This window comes from Diabrotica undecimpunctata, chromosome 9, assembly GCF_040954645.1.
Source record: "Diabrotica undecimpunctata isolate CICGRU chromosome 9, icDiaUnde3, whole genome shotgun sequence".
Classification (NCBI taxonomy): domain Eukaryota; kingdom Metazoa; phylum Arthropoda; class Insecta; order Coleoptera; family Chrysomelidae; genus Diabrotica; species Diabrotica undecimpunctata.
In genome coordinates this window covers 39,222,186-39,236,583 of record NC_092811.1, presented here as the reverse complement: position 1 = coordinate 39,236,583, position 14,398 = coordinate 39,222,186, and the positions used below count along the sequence as shown (strand labels likewise).

At 30.8% G+C, this 14,398-nt stretch overlaps 1 protein-coding gene across 4 annotated transcripts in view; it reads right to left on the bottom strand.

Moving 5' to 3' along the window:
• Positions 1–605: 605 nt before the first annotated feature.
• The window catches only part of LOC140449891 (uncharacterized), a 58,180-nt gene continuing 44,387 nt past the window's right edge, over positions 606–14,398 (bottom strand). The window contains exons 1-3 of one of the 4 annotated variants that reach the window (XR_011951921.1): positions 3,985–4,120; positions 1,629–1,744; positions 606–1,216 (exon numbers count right to left, since the gene is read on the bottom strand). Coding sequence is in view for 3 of the 4 variants with exons in the window: in XM_072543304.1 (XP_072399405.1) it covers positions 10,301–11,157 (857 nt within the window). In the remaining variant the exon portion in view is untranslated. Of the gene's footprint in view, positions 1,217–1,628; positions 1,745–3,984; positions 4,121–9,918; positions 11,158–14,398 lie in introns of those variants that run through there. The other 3 variants (XM_072543306.1, XM_072543304.1, XM_072543305.1) reach the window with 3 other exon arrangements.

Here is a 14,398-nt window from a genome sequence, read left to right as displayed (position 1 = left end):
TAAAGAGTATAATAATAATTATGTGACCTATTTGATTCAAAATGGATTCAGGATTTTTTTATACTTTGGCAACTATGTCAACTTCGATCTCTGACGTAGATAATGACGTGCAACGGTTTGTAAATTAGATGGGCTGTATATACATTTTCATTATTAATAGCGAAATGTGTTTTTAACGTTTTAAAATTGCTATTGGCTCCCAAAATATTTATCATTGACATATTTGAGTCTTCTTCTTCTTGATGTGTCTATTCGTTACGAATGTTGGCGATCATCATGGCAATCTTTATCTTATCTACAGCAGCGCGGAAAAGCTGCACAGATGTTGTATTGAACCAGATTCTGAGGTTTTTGAACCAAGATGTTCTTCCTGGACCTCGTTCTCCAAATCTTTTTCCTTGCAGGATGGCTTAAAGAAGAGAATATCTTGATTCATTTCGCATAATATGTCCGAAGAACTGTAACTTTCGAGATTTGATGGCGGTCAGTACCTCTCGGTTCTTATTCATTCTTCTGAGGACCTCCTCATTTGTGACTCGGTCAGTCCACGGGATCTTAAGCATTCTCCGATATAGCCACATCTCAAATGCTTACAGTTTTCCAAGTGGTAACTTCCAAGTTCCATTAATGTTTACAGCCATTACAACAAAAGCTTCTTTCGCCATTGAATTACAGTCGTCATCTAAATCAATGCCATAGTTTTCATATCCATGGAACTTTTTACCATCCCACTCTATATGCTTTCGAATGGACATTTCATCTACAAGAAGACTTAGTGGAAGTCTCAACATATTTTTTAACACATCAAACGATTCAGAAGTGAAACCTGGATCGGCAATAGTTTTAAACCATTTACCAATGGTGCTCCTATGGGGCAAGCAAGTCTCAAACACATTTCGAACATAATCATAACCTTTTGAAAAAAAAAAAACAATGTGATAGCAAACTTTCTTAATTCCGGTTGATATTTAATGGTTTTTCGTGTTTTACTGTGCAACTCTTTAGCAATATCCGGCATACTATCGAATAAAAGTGAATTTTCAGAACTTAATAAGTTTCTTTATTTTAAATCTTTTATAATTTGTTTAAGCGAGACAACTCGTTTTTGTAATCGTCTAATTTTCTGATGCAATACCTTGATTTGTTTTGTTTTCTGTTTATTTTTGACTTTTTCTGCAAATAGTTGTTCTTCTTCTGAATGAGATCGCGTAGTACCCTAAAACAATGAAATTGGTTATTAGATTTAAAAAATAGTTTCGTTTTTGGGAGCTGTGCGGCCATAATAACCAAAATTGAAAATATGAGTGAAGAGGATATTGTCCATATATCCTAATCAAGACCAAATTTAAATAAACTGTCAAATTTAAAAAAAGATATATTGGTTGGTTTGGTTTTAACAACGATCTATTGTTCTTGCTATTGACCTGTGCTCTTCAGGTTATTAAAAAATCACTCGTAGCAGTAGTACTTAATGGAAGTATAAAAGATGTTTTGAATTTTATTTTAGATAATTTTAAAATACAAAGACAATTTATGTTTAGAGGGTTACTTATATCTAATACTTAACTGAGAATTTTCGATTATAAACAAAATTCATTCATTCATTGAGTTAATTGCTAAAGTTTTACCTTTATTTGTATATATTTTGGAATCTCTTCAAATATTGTTGGAACTGCATCATCTGATAAATAGGTTTTGTTTCTACTTTCATAAAACCATTTTTCTTGGATTCTTAAGGGGAAATCTGTAAAAACATAACTATCAGTTTTTCATAACCATATTACATATCATTGAATTTAACTAGTTAATTAGTAATACTTTTAATGACCGCTTTTATACCTACACATTGTAATGACATGAGTTATTTAAAATATTATTTGAGGGTAAAAATAATCCTTCAGTACCTACAGTATACAGCAAAAATACTCAGAAATTTTCTTTATTTTTGAAGTTATACTTCTATACGCGCGTTCCACCTTGGAAATTTGTATGGCAGTGAATCTGTGAAATCATTACATATGTAAGATAATGAGTAAGAGAGAGACAGAAGATATATTTTCTCTCTCTTCCTCTCTCGAATACAAAAATGTTCCTTTTGTATGTATATTTAATATTATATACACATTTGGAATTTTATTTACGGAACATATGATTTCTAATACATTTACTAAGATTCCCTGATATGCAATTAACCAGTGTACATTTCTATATAACGTCGCGATATTTTCTAACTAATTTATTTGTTCCACTGGATTACCTCTCGTCTGCGATTTGTAGTAGCGTATCTGGCACGCTGACAGTGTTGCTCTATCTACCGATTTTTCCTGAAAGTCCGGTTTTGTGCACATAATAAATAATGTTTTATTAACATCAATTTTATTTGTGTTCATTAGGTATTATTTGAATTATTAAATTTATACTTAAATACATTTATTATTCCAAATATTGTTTATAATTTCAAATTAAAAGAGTGTATTATTATTATTTTATTTCTGAAATTCCTTTTTATTTTTATTTCTAGAAATCTACTTTTTTTCAAGCCGTTTTGGCAATAAAACAACCATTTTTTTAGTTAAATAGTATTTTTAATTCCATATCTACATTTATAAATACGTACGTTTTCGGAGAATTTGACATGCACTCTAGCTGTGTTCCGTTTTTACACTTACACTGGCAGCATCGCGGCATGAATTGAGACTCCAGTCGAACAAATGAATTAATTATAAAACATCGCGACGTTATATTAAAATGTACGCTGGTTAATTGCAAATCAGAGGATCTGAGTTATTGTATTATAAATCCTATGTTCCCTAAAATTTTTTCCAAATCTGTATATATATATATATATATATATATATATATATATATATGTATATATATATTATATAAAGATATATATACATATAATATTATGTATATAATAAAATATTTATTAATATTATTATTTATGTGCTATGTTTTGTATTATTTATTAAATGTTCATAATTATATTAGTCTTTTGTATTTCAAAATAATAATCTCAATAAATCACTCAATAAATCACTGTATGACCCAGAACTGTCAATTTTGAAATACGTTTCTGTCATGTCCTCGGTAGTATAGTAGTCAGTATCCCCGCCTGTCACGCGGGAGACCGGGGTTCGATTCCCAGTCGGGGAGGACTTTTTTATTAATATTATTACATGTTAAATTAAACATATACGTAAGTAGAAAAGTTATGTATATTATTGTCATTTTTAAATATTTATGAATATTGCATTTTAATTTGTATTGTATTATTATATTGAATTATGTTGCACTGTATTGTAGTGTATTTTTTATGTATATTATCATTTTTAAATACTTATGAATATTGCATTTTAATTTGTATTGTATTATTATATTGAATTATGTTGCGGTGTATTGTATTGTATTTTTATATTAATAACAAAATAAACAATGAATTTTACTGCAGAGTATGTGTAGTAAAAAATTTTTTGCATTCAACTCCTTTCATACATATATGAAAATAAAAATATACATTTTCATCAAAATATTGATTCAATTCTTCATTTACTATACTCCTATTACAGGTCAAATGTTGTTTATTAATTGTTAGTAAGTTGTTACTAATTCTGTTTCTCTTTCTGCTATGTCTTACTTATAGCATTGCATATGTAATGATTGTACAGATTGACTCCCAAATAAATTTGTAACGGCGAATGCGTGTATAGAAGTGTAACTTCTCACATCAGTTTTTTTATGGAATTTTAATCCTCAACGCACACCCACCACTGGCAACCCATCATTATCATGTGAATGAAATGACTGAAATTATTTAATTTTAAAGAATTACCGAATGACTATGCCTATGCGGCATGCTTATTTACTTATTTAGATCCCATCTTTGCTTGAGATGCTAATTTAAATTTGTTTTTGCTGTTTAAAATTGAAATATCAGATCAAACTTGATTGATAACTAATTGAATTATTATAAATATTTACCTATGATACGTTATTCCTGTTGTTTTCTTCTCACTGAGACTTTTGCAACCCAAATATGAACAGACCACCATTTTTTAAAGTAGAAAAAATTCGGTCTTTAACTCAACTTTTTCATAAAAACCACAAAATAAATGTGGTTTGAAATATACAACTGGCACCAAAACATGGCGGTCATATCAAAGCTGGCTTCACTTTTCGAAGGTTTATTAAAGGAGCATTACCTGCCCCTCTCTTTCCTTGTATTAGTGTGCAAAAAGTTGCCTAACCTGCGATCGTAACCCTCAATTAGAGAAAGTTACAACTAAAGGAATTTAAAAAGTAGAATTCATATTTTATATTGCTTTATGATGTATGTATGATACTGTACCTAGGGCGCTAAAAATTGGTATAGTACTTTTTCTATATTAATTTAAACATTAGAATTTTCTTGTATAAAGGGTACTTTTTTTACTTGCACTAAATATTTTTGAGCAGCTCTCAACTAAACATTAAGATATACTCGGTTCGCTATTCCCAGTCCTAACTGTCTAGTGAATTTAGTAATTATTTTTTTGCGAAGTTAGTTACTTTTTGACAGACTAAAAGTGGCTGGAAATTACTATACAACAAAGCACACGTACTCATAGGCAATATTAATAGTAAACAAACTAAATAGTAAATAAAATAGAACTTTACGAATTACCGACAATCAATATTTATTTATCTGCACCATTATAATAAATACTTATGTTAAATTATAGCAACTAAAATATATTTTTTTTATATATATATATAGTACCCAAAATTTGATGGGTTTGGTATACACTTCCACTATTTAAAATAATTCTTCTTTTTTTAAAGAAAGAAGTCTGCAATAGTAGGATACTTGAGCTATTAATACTGAGAAATAGGAATTGTTGTGTTGTAGGTTTCCGACAATGAAGCTCTCAAAATATGCCCCAGCTAAGCGAATGGAGTATAACAATAGCTAACTTAAAAAAAATTTCGGGGGATTGTGATTTCTTAAATTCGTAAATTTAGGAATTTATTATAGAAATATTCATCATGAATTGTTTAGTGGACTCCTTAAAAATGGCTTCACTGTATAATCATAATCTGCAAGTAACAACCCATTTTTAGCATCTCCATTTAAATTTCTTATCAAAAATACAGAATTATTTATACCTACCTGGTAAAAACATCCAGGAAGTATCACGGAATTGTCAGAATTTAAAATCAATATTCCATATATTATATAGAAGATTTATTGAAAGTTTTGAAAATTTCGTACTACACTGGAAATTTTGCATGCTTACTCTGAGACTTTATAATATATATATATTGTTATGATATGTAAAATCGAGAAAAATATTGGGTTGATTAAAATATTTCAAAGTTCAAAAACATTAAAATATTTCAGATAAGTAGGATAATAAACAACAAACATTTCGAAGAAGGAAAGTTATTAAATTCTTGGATTTCCTGTACTAAACAAAATATAAGCTTTGCATAAATTATTTCTTTGTTATACTTGAGTGACCCGCATAAGTTTAAGTGAAAGCCACAGACAATTGAACGGGGTTTTTCAAAATACATTAATGCAGTGATTAAAGACAATAGAAGGGATTATAGAAAGAGGTTTTTGTTAGTTTTTAAGAATTATAGAAAAATATTATTTGTAAATAAGTTTTAGGAAATTTATAAGTATAGGTAAAAATTTGTTTGTTATCGAAATGAAAAAATGGGGGAATTGTGACGAGTTTTGATTGGCGGAGATTGAAAAAGGTGGGATAAGTATGTAGGAAAAAGTTTAGCGAGATTGAGGAGAGAGAAAAGATATAGTCAGTTGGTTTTCCAAATCTGTAAGGGGAACAGTGATTGTTCTCGGGTGGTTCCAAAGAAGTAGCAAGCAGTAGTGTTGAATGTTAGTGAGTTTTTTGTGGAGTTAGTGTATCTGACAGAAGCTGAAGCAGCAAAATATTGTAAGTCATATTTTCCTACTTATATTCCAAGAGTCACTGTTCAGGCCAACGAGAAATTCAGTTTATCGTAAAGAGAAGATATTCCAAGAGTCAATTTTTCACTCGGGCCAACGAGAGATTCAGTTTATCGAGAGGAGAAAGGCTATCATAATTTGAATGATTGTTGCTTTTGAAGGAGATCATTAAGGACGATATACTTGCAACAATCTGTTGTAAAATTGCTGATTACATAGGGAGCGGTTGAGAGGAGATAATACAGTCTACAAGGAACAAGGATTTGGACCACTCATCACCAGAGAGAGATATTTTTGTTTTCTGCAGTTTTTTTTTTTTTTATTGATAACACAATTTTTACACGTAATTTAGAAAAGATATAAATATTTTGATTAGGAGAGTTAGAATAGTTTGGGATTTTGAGTTTTCAATTAATATTGTTTGTACCATTAATTTTGATTGTTCACGTACGGAGAACAAAATTTTGAGAATCCTTATATGAGATTTGTTTATTGAAAACTTTTGAGTGTGAATTATTTCATTATTTTTATTTCAATATATAGTGTTAGATCATATGTGTTTTTCATTATTCCGGTATTCTCTGGACCTTACCTTTCACATGTAATAGCATAGATATTGAAGCACGAATTTAACCCTGAGATAAAAGAATTAAAAATTGTGATAGAGTCATAATCATATCATTTAAATAATTTTAATTAATCAAAAAAATTAATTAGCTAATTATTGCTTGGCGCACCAAGACTTTAAATATCACAATAATATATATATATATATATATATATATATATATATATATATATATATATATATATACATATATATATATATATATTATTTATGTTACATGAGAAAATATTAACCTTGAACTAGCTTAAGTTCGCCGACTTCAGATTTCATCAACCCATTCCCATAGAAACCGCTGAGCACGCAGTAGAAGAACTTTGTACGAACCGTCCGTTGGCCAATATTCATAGGAACAGCGATTCAGCACTTCATACCAAAACCTATAAATTACCATTTTCAGTCCAGCTATTGTAGTCATTTTAAATTAATTTAATTGTTTAATATTTAATGTGTAACAAATAAAGTTCTTTAAAAAGTCAAATACGTGATTAGTGATCTAACAATTGGCGCAGTTAGTAGGATCCGGTTAACGTTGCTAGAACACGTGTATACTCACTGGCAGCGGCGGATTCTCATCCCTTAACGGAACAAAGAATCTACGGAAGTCCTCACTCCTGTGATCTACAGAAGGAACACCTAGTGAAGCCCCTGGTAGCCGAGCAAAGAGAACAAGACGACCCTTAAAGAAGAAAGCATTTTCGAACAACCTCACTCCTGTAATCTACGGAAGAAACACCTAGTGAAGCCCCTGGTAGCTGAGCAGGGAGAACAAGGCGTCCCGATGTTCTTCTTTATGTTAATGGATTTTGAATCATCTCGTTAATAATTTTGTTATAATAATTTACGAAATTGACTATACTGCAAGTCAATTAATCAAGATACATAAAAAGTTGACTATCTAATATTTGAAATTATCGATATTAACATATTTCTTTCATACTATTTTATACTGATATTTTAATGACATATTTTTTTTACTTGCTATATTTTTGATATATTTTCTCTTGATATATTTGATACATTTTTATTGATATATTATTTGATATTTTTAAATTGATACATTTTTGTCTCTATATAATATTTTTTAATTTTTATTTATACATTTTTGCCCTTTATATACCACCACTTTTTTTTCCATATACATTTTATATTTCTCCATATTTCTATTGTTCATTTTCGTTTAAAAATATCTCGAAAAATGCTCGAGACACGTTCCCAAACACAACAAGAAACCGAACCATATAAGCTTTCGGAAATATTTCCCTTATCCCAGAATTTGAAGGCGATCCGACTTCTGTTTCTACATTTTTAGATGCGTGCGACTGTGCTATTAAGATGGCCACAGGCGATCAGCGCGTTCTATTAACGAATCACGTAAAAAATAAACTCAAAGGTAAAGCTGCACAGCTTATTAATTCTAGAAAACCATTTTCTTATACAGAAATAAAACAATTACTAAATCTACATTTCGAAAACAGTAGAGACCTGACGTCCTTAATACAAGACTAAGACAACTATCTAACGAATCTCCTCTTACTTTCTTTAAGCGATTACAAGTTCTGAATGCAAAAATGCACGCCTCGATCCAAATAGCAAATTTATCCCCAGATCAAAAAACCGCGCAATGTGACTTAGTCGATACGATGGCCCTAAACACACTTTTAACCGGTTTAGAACCTCGTCTAGGACAAATTATTAGGGCTAGTAATCCAAAAGATCTCATTGAAGCAAGCAATCGTGTTCGAAGCCAACTTCAATTGTCATATTTTGAAGAACAAAAATCTAATTCTAAATCAACTATTCCTAAACCCTCTCAACCAATGAGAAGACCCTCATCTCAAATTACAAAGTGTACAAATTGTGGCCGCATTAGTCATCTAAATACTAAATGTCGCTCTTCACGTTTCGTACAGCCAAACCAAACTTTTTCTAGGCGACACGCTTACCAAAACCAATATAATAATAGACCTAAAAACTATCAAAACAATCAGAACCCTAATAGGAATCACTATTCCTCCAAAAATCCAAATTTCAACTAACAGAGACCTTCCTTTTCATCTCAAAATCAAAATAGTCCATCTGTTATTCAAAGAACCCCAAACTTCCAAAGGGCATATGTTTTAAACGAATACCCTAATGAAATTACGACTAACTATTCTACAGAGTATTACTATACAGATAATTATTATAATACCGATAACTATAAAATAGATAGATTATTATACAAAAAATAATCCACAAACTGATAACTTTTACGAAACCAATAAAACACTCGACACAGAAAATTATCAGGATTTTCTTTCACTTCAGAATCAAAATCATCCTCCCAATCATACGAACCAGTCAACGGATATTACGAATATCCAAGAACAAATCCAAGCACTAAACTTACGACAACTTTCATCCGGATGTCAATTTTCCCGAACAGACATTCCTGTAACCCAATTTCATACAATGAGTTCCAAAAATTTATATTACATTAACGATGCTACCAACACTTTTAAATTTTTAATCGACACAGGTGATGAAATCACTGTTTTCAAAGAAAACGCAGCACGCAATTATCATAATAGATTTCCCGAAAATGTCACTATTCAAGGTATCACCGATCAAAAATTGTTAATAACAGAATCTGTCCTGATTCCCTTCACTAACGATAATCCTCACAAAGTCTTTATTTTCAATTTAGACATTGATTTCGATGACATAATAGACCTAGACTTTCTAGATCATTATGAATGCGTAATAGACCTCAAATCCCGACAGTTGCATACAAATGTTAAAACTCTCACCCTTCACAAAGTAGGACACGAGACAAACACACCTTCCAAAGACAAATCACCGACACACTCTATAGAAACAAGACAAAACGAACCTAAAATAAAAATTTAATCAGATTCTAAACAGAAATCAAATTTAAAATAAAAAAAACCCTATGAATGAAAAGTACACTATCGTAAAAAACCGAGATCAAGACAAAAATCTTGAAAGACCGGAGAGAAAACGAATAAAAGGAAAAAAATAATCCGAACAAATATGCACACCAAAATGTATCCTCCTAACTCTAAATGTATGAAAAAATGTGAGTTTTATTAACTACGTTATGAACGTAGTGATCCTGCAGTGGGATCTTGTACTATAACTAGTCTTAAACACCTCATCTTTTTTAAAACTTAATATTGCAGTTCAATGATATATGCTTAAAGAAATCAATAAGGCTCTCAGTATTAACATTTGTTTATTTAAAAAGCACAATGATATAAAACTGCAAAATGGTAAATGGCAAAATTCTACATGTAATAGTATTATCTCCATGGTATGTTCTTAGGGCCCTTTGCAGCAAATTTCATATTTAAAGGGTTTATCTCCAGTATGTATTCTCATATGTTCCTTTAAAATGATTATTCGTGGAAATCTTTTGGAGGAAATTTAAAATGCCAAAGATTTATCGCGAATGTGTACTCTCATATGCTCCTTTAAAATGAATATTCGTGAAAATCTTTTGAAGCAAATTTCACATGCAAAAGGTTTATCTCCAGTGTGTATTCTCATATGTTCTTTTAAAGAGGCACTTTCTGTAAACTTTTTGGTACAAACTTCACAAATAAAGGATTTCTCTCCAGTGTGTATTTTAATATATTTCCTTAAATTGGATTTACATGAAAACTTTTTGGAACAAAATTCACATGCAAAAGTTTTATCGCCAGTGTCTATTTTCATGTTGTCTCAATGAGAAACTTTGTGAAAACATTTTGGTACATACCAGAAGTAAAAGATTTCTCCCCAGTGTGTATTTTAATATGTTTTTTTAAATTGGATTTCCATGAAAACCTTTTGGAGCAAATTTCACATGTAAAAGGTCTATCTCCAGTGTGAACTCTCATATGTTCTGTTAAACTAGATCTTTGAGAAACACTCGTGGAGCAAACTTCATGTTGAAAAGGTTTTGCGTGTAAAATTGGCTTACCTCCAATGTGTACTCTCATATGTTGTGCTACATTGGATCTTTGTGAAAAACTCTTCAAGCAAATTTCACATGCAAAAGGTTTATCTCCAGTGTGTATCCTCATATGTTCTTTTAAAGAGGAACTTTGTGTGAACTTTTTGGTACAAACTTCACAAATAAAGGATTTCTCTCCAGTGTGTATTTTAATATGTTTTCTTAAATTGGATTTACATGAAAACTTTTTGGAGCAAAATTCACATGCAAAAGGTTTATCTCCAGTGTGTACCCTCATATGTTCCATTAAACTGAATCTTTGTGAAAAACCTTTGGAGCAAATGTCACATGTTAAAAGTTTTTTTCCTACAGCTTGACTTTTTACACTTGGCTTTAAATCAGAATTTTCTGAAAAGGTTTTTATGCATATTGTACACGTGAAAACTTGTTCTCCAGTGTGAACACATATATCTTTGGTTGAAAATTGGTTGGCGCAAATTTCAGTGGTAAAATAGTTTTTCTTAGTGGTCAAATTCGTCGAGGCAGTTAAACATTGGTCCAAATCACTATTAATTCTAACATGGTCTTTGAATAATTTGCTTGCATCAGTTTGTATATCTTCATGGGGAAAACCTAAAATCGTGATTACCTATTAAATCCCCACCATGTATTTAACTAAAAAAATTGCTATGATTGGTTAAAAACATATCGGAAGAAAGGGGAAGTGGTTATTTCTAATAGAACAAAGTATCCTTATTTGATAGCAATTATAAGATTAATAAAAAATGGAATAATTACAGTAGCTGTGGGCAAAATAAAGCATACGAATTTTAGAAGACAGCAAATATATTAAGGTTTTTTTGTACCCTATATTAATTTGTTTCTGATCCTAGAGATGGCTCTACTGTGGCATGCTGCTGTGGTAAATTTTTTAACTTAATTGTAGATTTTTACATGATGACTGTAATATTTTTAAATCCTAACATAAATTACAGTTTTCTATCGTTATATCCATTGGCTGAGTTGCCAGGTTGTGTAGAGAGTAATTATATCAAATACACTTATTTAAAGTTGATAACTTTATTATTATAATGGAGCAAATAAGCGAAGATATCTGTTACAACATCTTTACGTATAATATTTTAATGCTCTGCTGTATCAGTCAGAATATAATATCATACAGTGAATTTATTAACAAACATGTTTTAATGATTTTTGTTTAAATTTTTGTGAAGTATAATGTAGGTTTATCAAATAATCACAGTTACGCCTTTGCAGGAACATATTGTTAATAGAAAAATAAGGCCCAATCAACAAATATAATTGAAAAATTATTCATGTTATGTAAACATTGTCATCGACGAAGAAATTATGTAGGTACTTAGACGGCGATATCTGTGAATATCGTATTACCTCAAATTTATAGTTGTTATCATATATTACATTTTTGTTGATAGTTAAAAATTAAATGATCTGGTATTATTTAATATCTTAGTGCGAATTACATTTAGGTAAATGGTCAATCGTCAAATATGTTATTTAAAACATGTGAACATGTCTTCTTCGGGTCTGTTTATTACTGGTTTCAGGTTTGTTATCTTCCTAATCAGTGCGCCTTCTTCTCTCCTTTGTATGTGTCCAAACCATCTCAGTCTTTGTGCATTAATACATTTTACTATGTCTTCCTCTTCGGTTATATTTCTATTTCTTATTTTGTAGAATAATAATTTCTTTTAAAATGCAAATGTAAAAATTATATAGTACGCCCCTGGGCTATATATAAATTTTGGTGTCATTGTTTACGCATTCCACACTCCACAAGAAAGAATTTATTTATTTGTAGGTGTTAGATTTTACACTGGAAATGTTTCAAGGTTATTTTACGAGAGAAGTGTAACGAGAATTTTAGTTGGTTCTTGGTATGGACGGGTTGAGATGAGGTGCGAAAGGGGAAATGTCAGTACATGAGAGTCGACCGAAGGTCGAATGGCGGAGGTCTGAAAATAAGGCGGTGGTAAGCGGACGTGTTCCAGTAGTGAAGCCGGTCAAAACCGGCGAATTTGTTGAAATTCCTGGAAATTTATTCTCTGTTAATATGTCAGATTAGAAAAGAGTCGTCCCTATATATTTTGTTAAGTATCTAAGAGATTTGTGTCGTGTACCAGAGTTTTGAAAATGGTTCCAGTGTTTTAAGAAGCCGCTTATAGGGTGTGTCCAATGTGCCGCTGATTTTGTTTCAACCTCACCTTTATTTGTTTCTGGTCGTCTTTCCCGACCATTTGAAGAAGTCCTTTTTTGTTGGTGCATAGCAGAAATTCCAGCATAATTCCAGTTTTAACCACAGAAGCTGCTTTCATAATTTAAATAATAAAAAAAACTTTCAATAATTAATATTGTAAATCTTAGGGAGTGGTTATGCTGTCATTTTAATTGTTCTCTGTCATAAAATTAAATTTTGACATATGACAGATAGCGACTAGTTTTATTATTTTTGACATTAGCTTATTTTGTTTTTAGAAAAGGTTAACCTTTATGAATGTTTTCATTTAAAAAGATAATTCTTTAATATTAATAATTTATTTTTGGCATAGTTTATAGCTCAGTTAATTGATAGCCTAATAACAACATTTGTAAGTTTTGTAGCAACGGATTTTGTGAACAAATAAGACATATGTAAGTTCTTCTTTATTATTTTCTACGGACTCTAAAGATCTCACTTCGGCTATAAAGTGACTGATAACGACTATTCTTCTTCCAGAAAGATTATTTAGTTTATTATCGTACCCACCCGGTACTCGTACTACTTCAATTTCCAAATCGTCTGTATTGGAATATAATGACTCCACAAGATACCCATTCCAAAAAACAATAACCGAAAAAAGCAGAAACATATATATCACAGAAAGTGATGGAGTCGAAGAAAGCTGGGCAAAAATTAAGTCTAATATCTTAGCCTCGGCCAAGGAAGTTCTTGGTGAAAGAAATATAAATAAAATAAATCGTTCGCAAGGCGAAGAACCCCATGGTTTTGCACAGAAGTGAAGGAAAATGTAAAGAAAAGAAAAAAGCTTACCTGAAATACATGTCAACCAAAACACAAGAGGCATACCATAATTACATGACAATTAGAAACGAAACACATGCACTTAGGGTGCACAAAGGATAAGTGGATTGACTAAATAAAAAAATGAAGTATTACAATTTAAGACTTTAATAAGCGGTTATGTTTGGTCATTTATAATATATACCGGCAAAGGAACTTTTATCAACCAAAATTATGCAACGTACGGATTTACATCGCAAATTGTACGATCTCTTATGGAGCCGCTATTCGACTTAGGCCATTGCCCCATAACTGACAACTTTTATTCTTTTCCTTCACTGTCTGATTTTCCGATTACAAAAAAACCAACACTTATGGAACCGCAAAAGCTAATAGAAAAGAAATATCACCACTCATGCACACAAAAAAGTCCCAAAATATCATTGGTTATCAATGGTTATCGATGGCAAGATAAAAGAGATATAATTATGCTTTCCACTGTCCATAACACAGATACTATAGTTTGAACAAAACGAAATGAAGAAAGGGTAAAACCAATAGAAGTAAATGACTAAAATTGGAAGAGTTGATAGTATTGGCCAGCATATCAGCGATTACCCTATAACCAGAAAAGTGGAAAGGTATACTACAAGGAACTTTGGAACTCTTATTTGTTTTACAAGAAAAATGGAGGACAATACACACCATTACAATTTAGCATGAATGTGATTAAAATGATATTTGAAAAATTGAGACTCTAGCGCCTCTTCGTTTATCTAATAGATATTTCCCAGGATATGTTCCTCCACCACAGAAGAAAAATAATCTGAC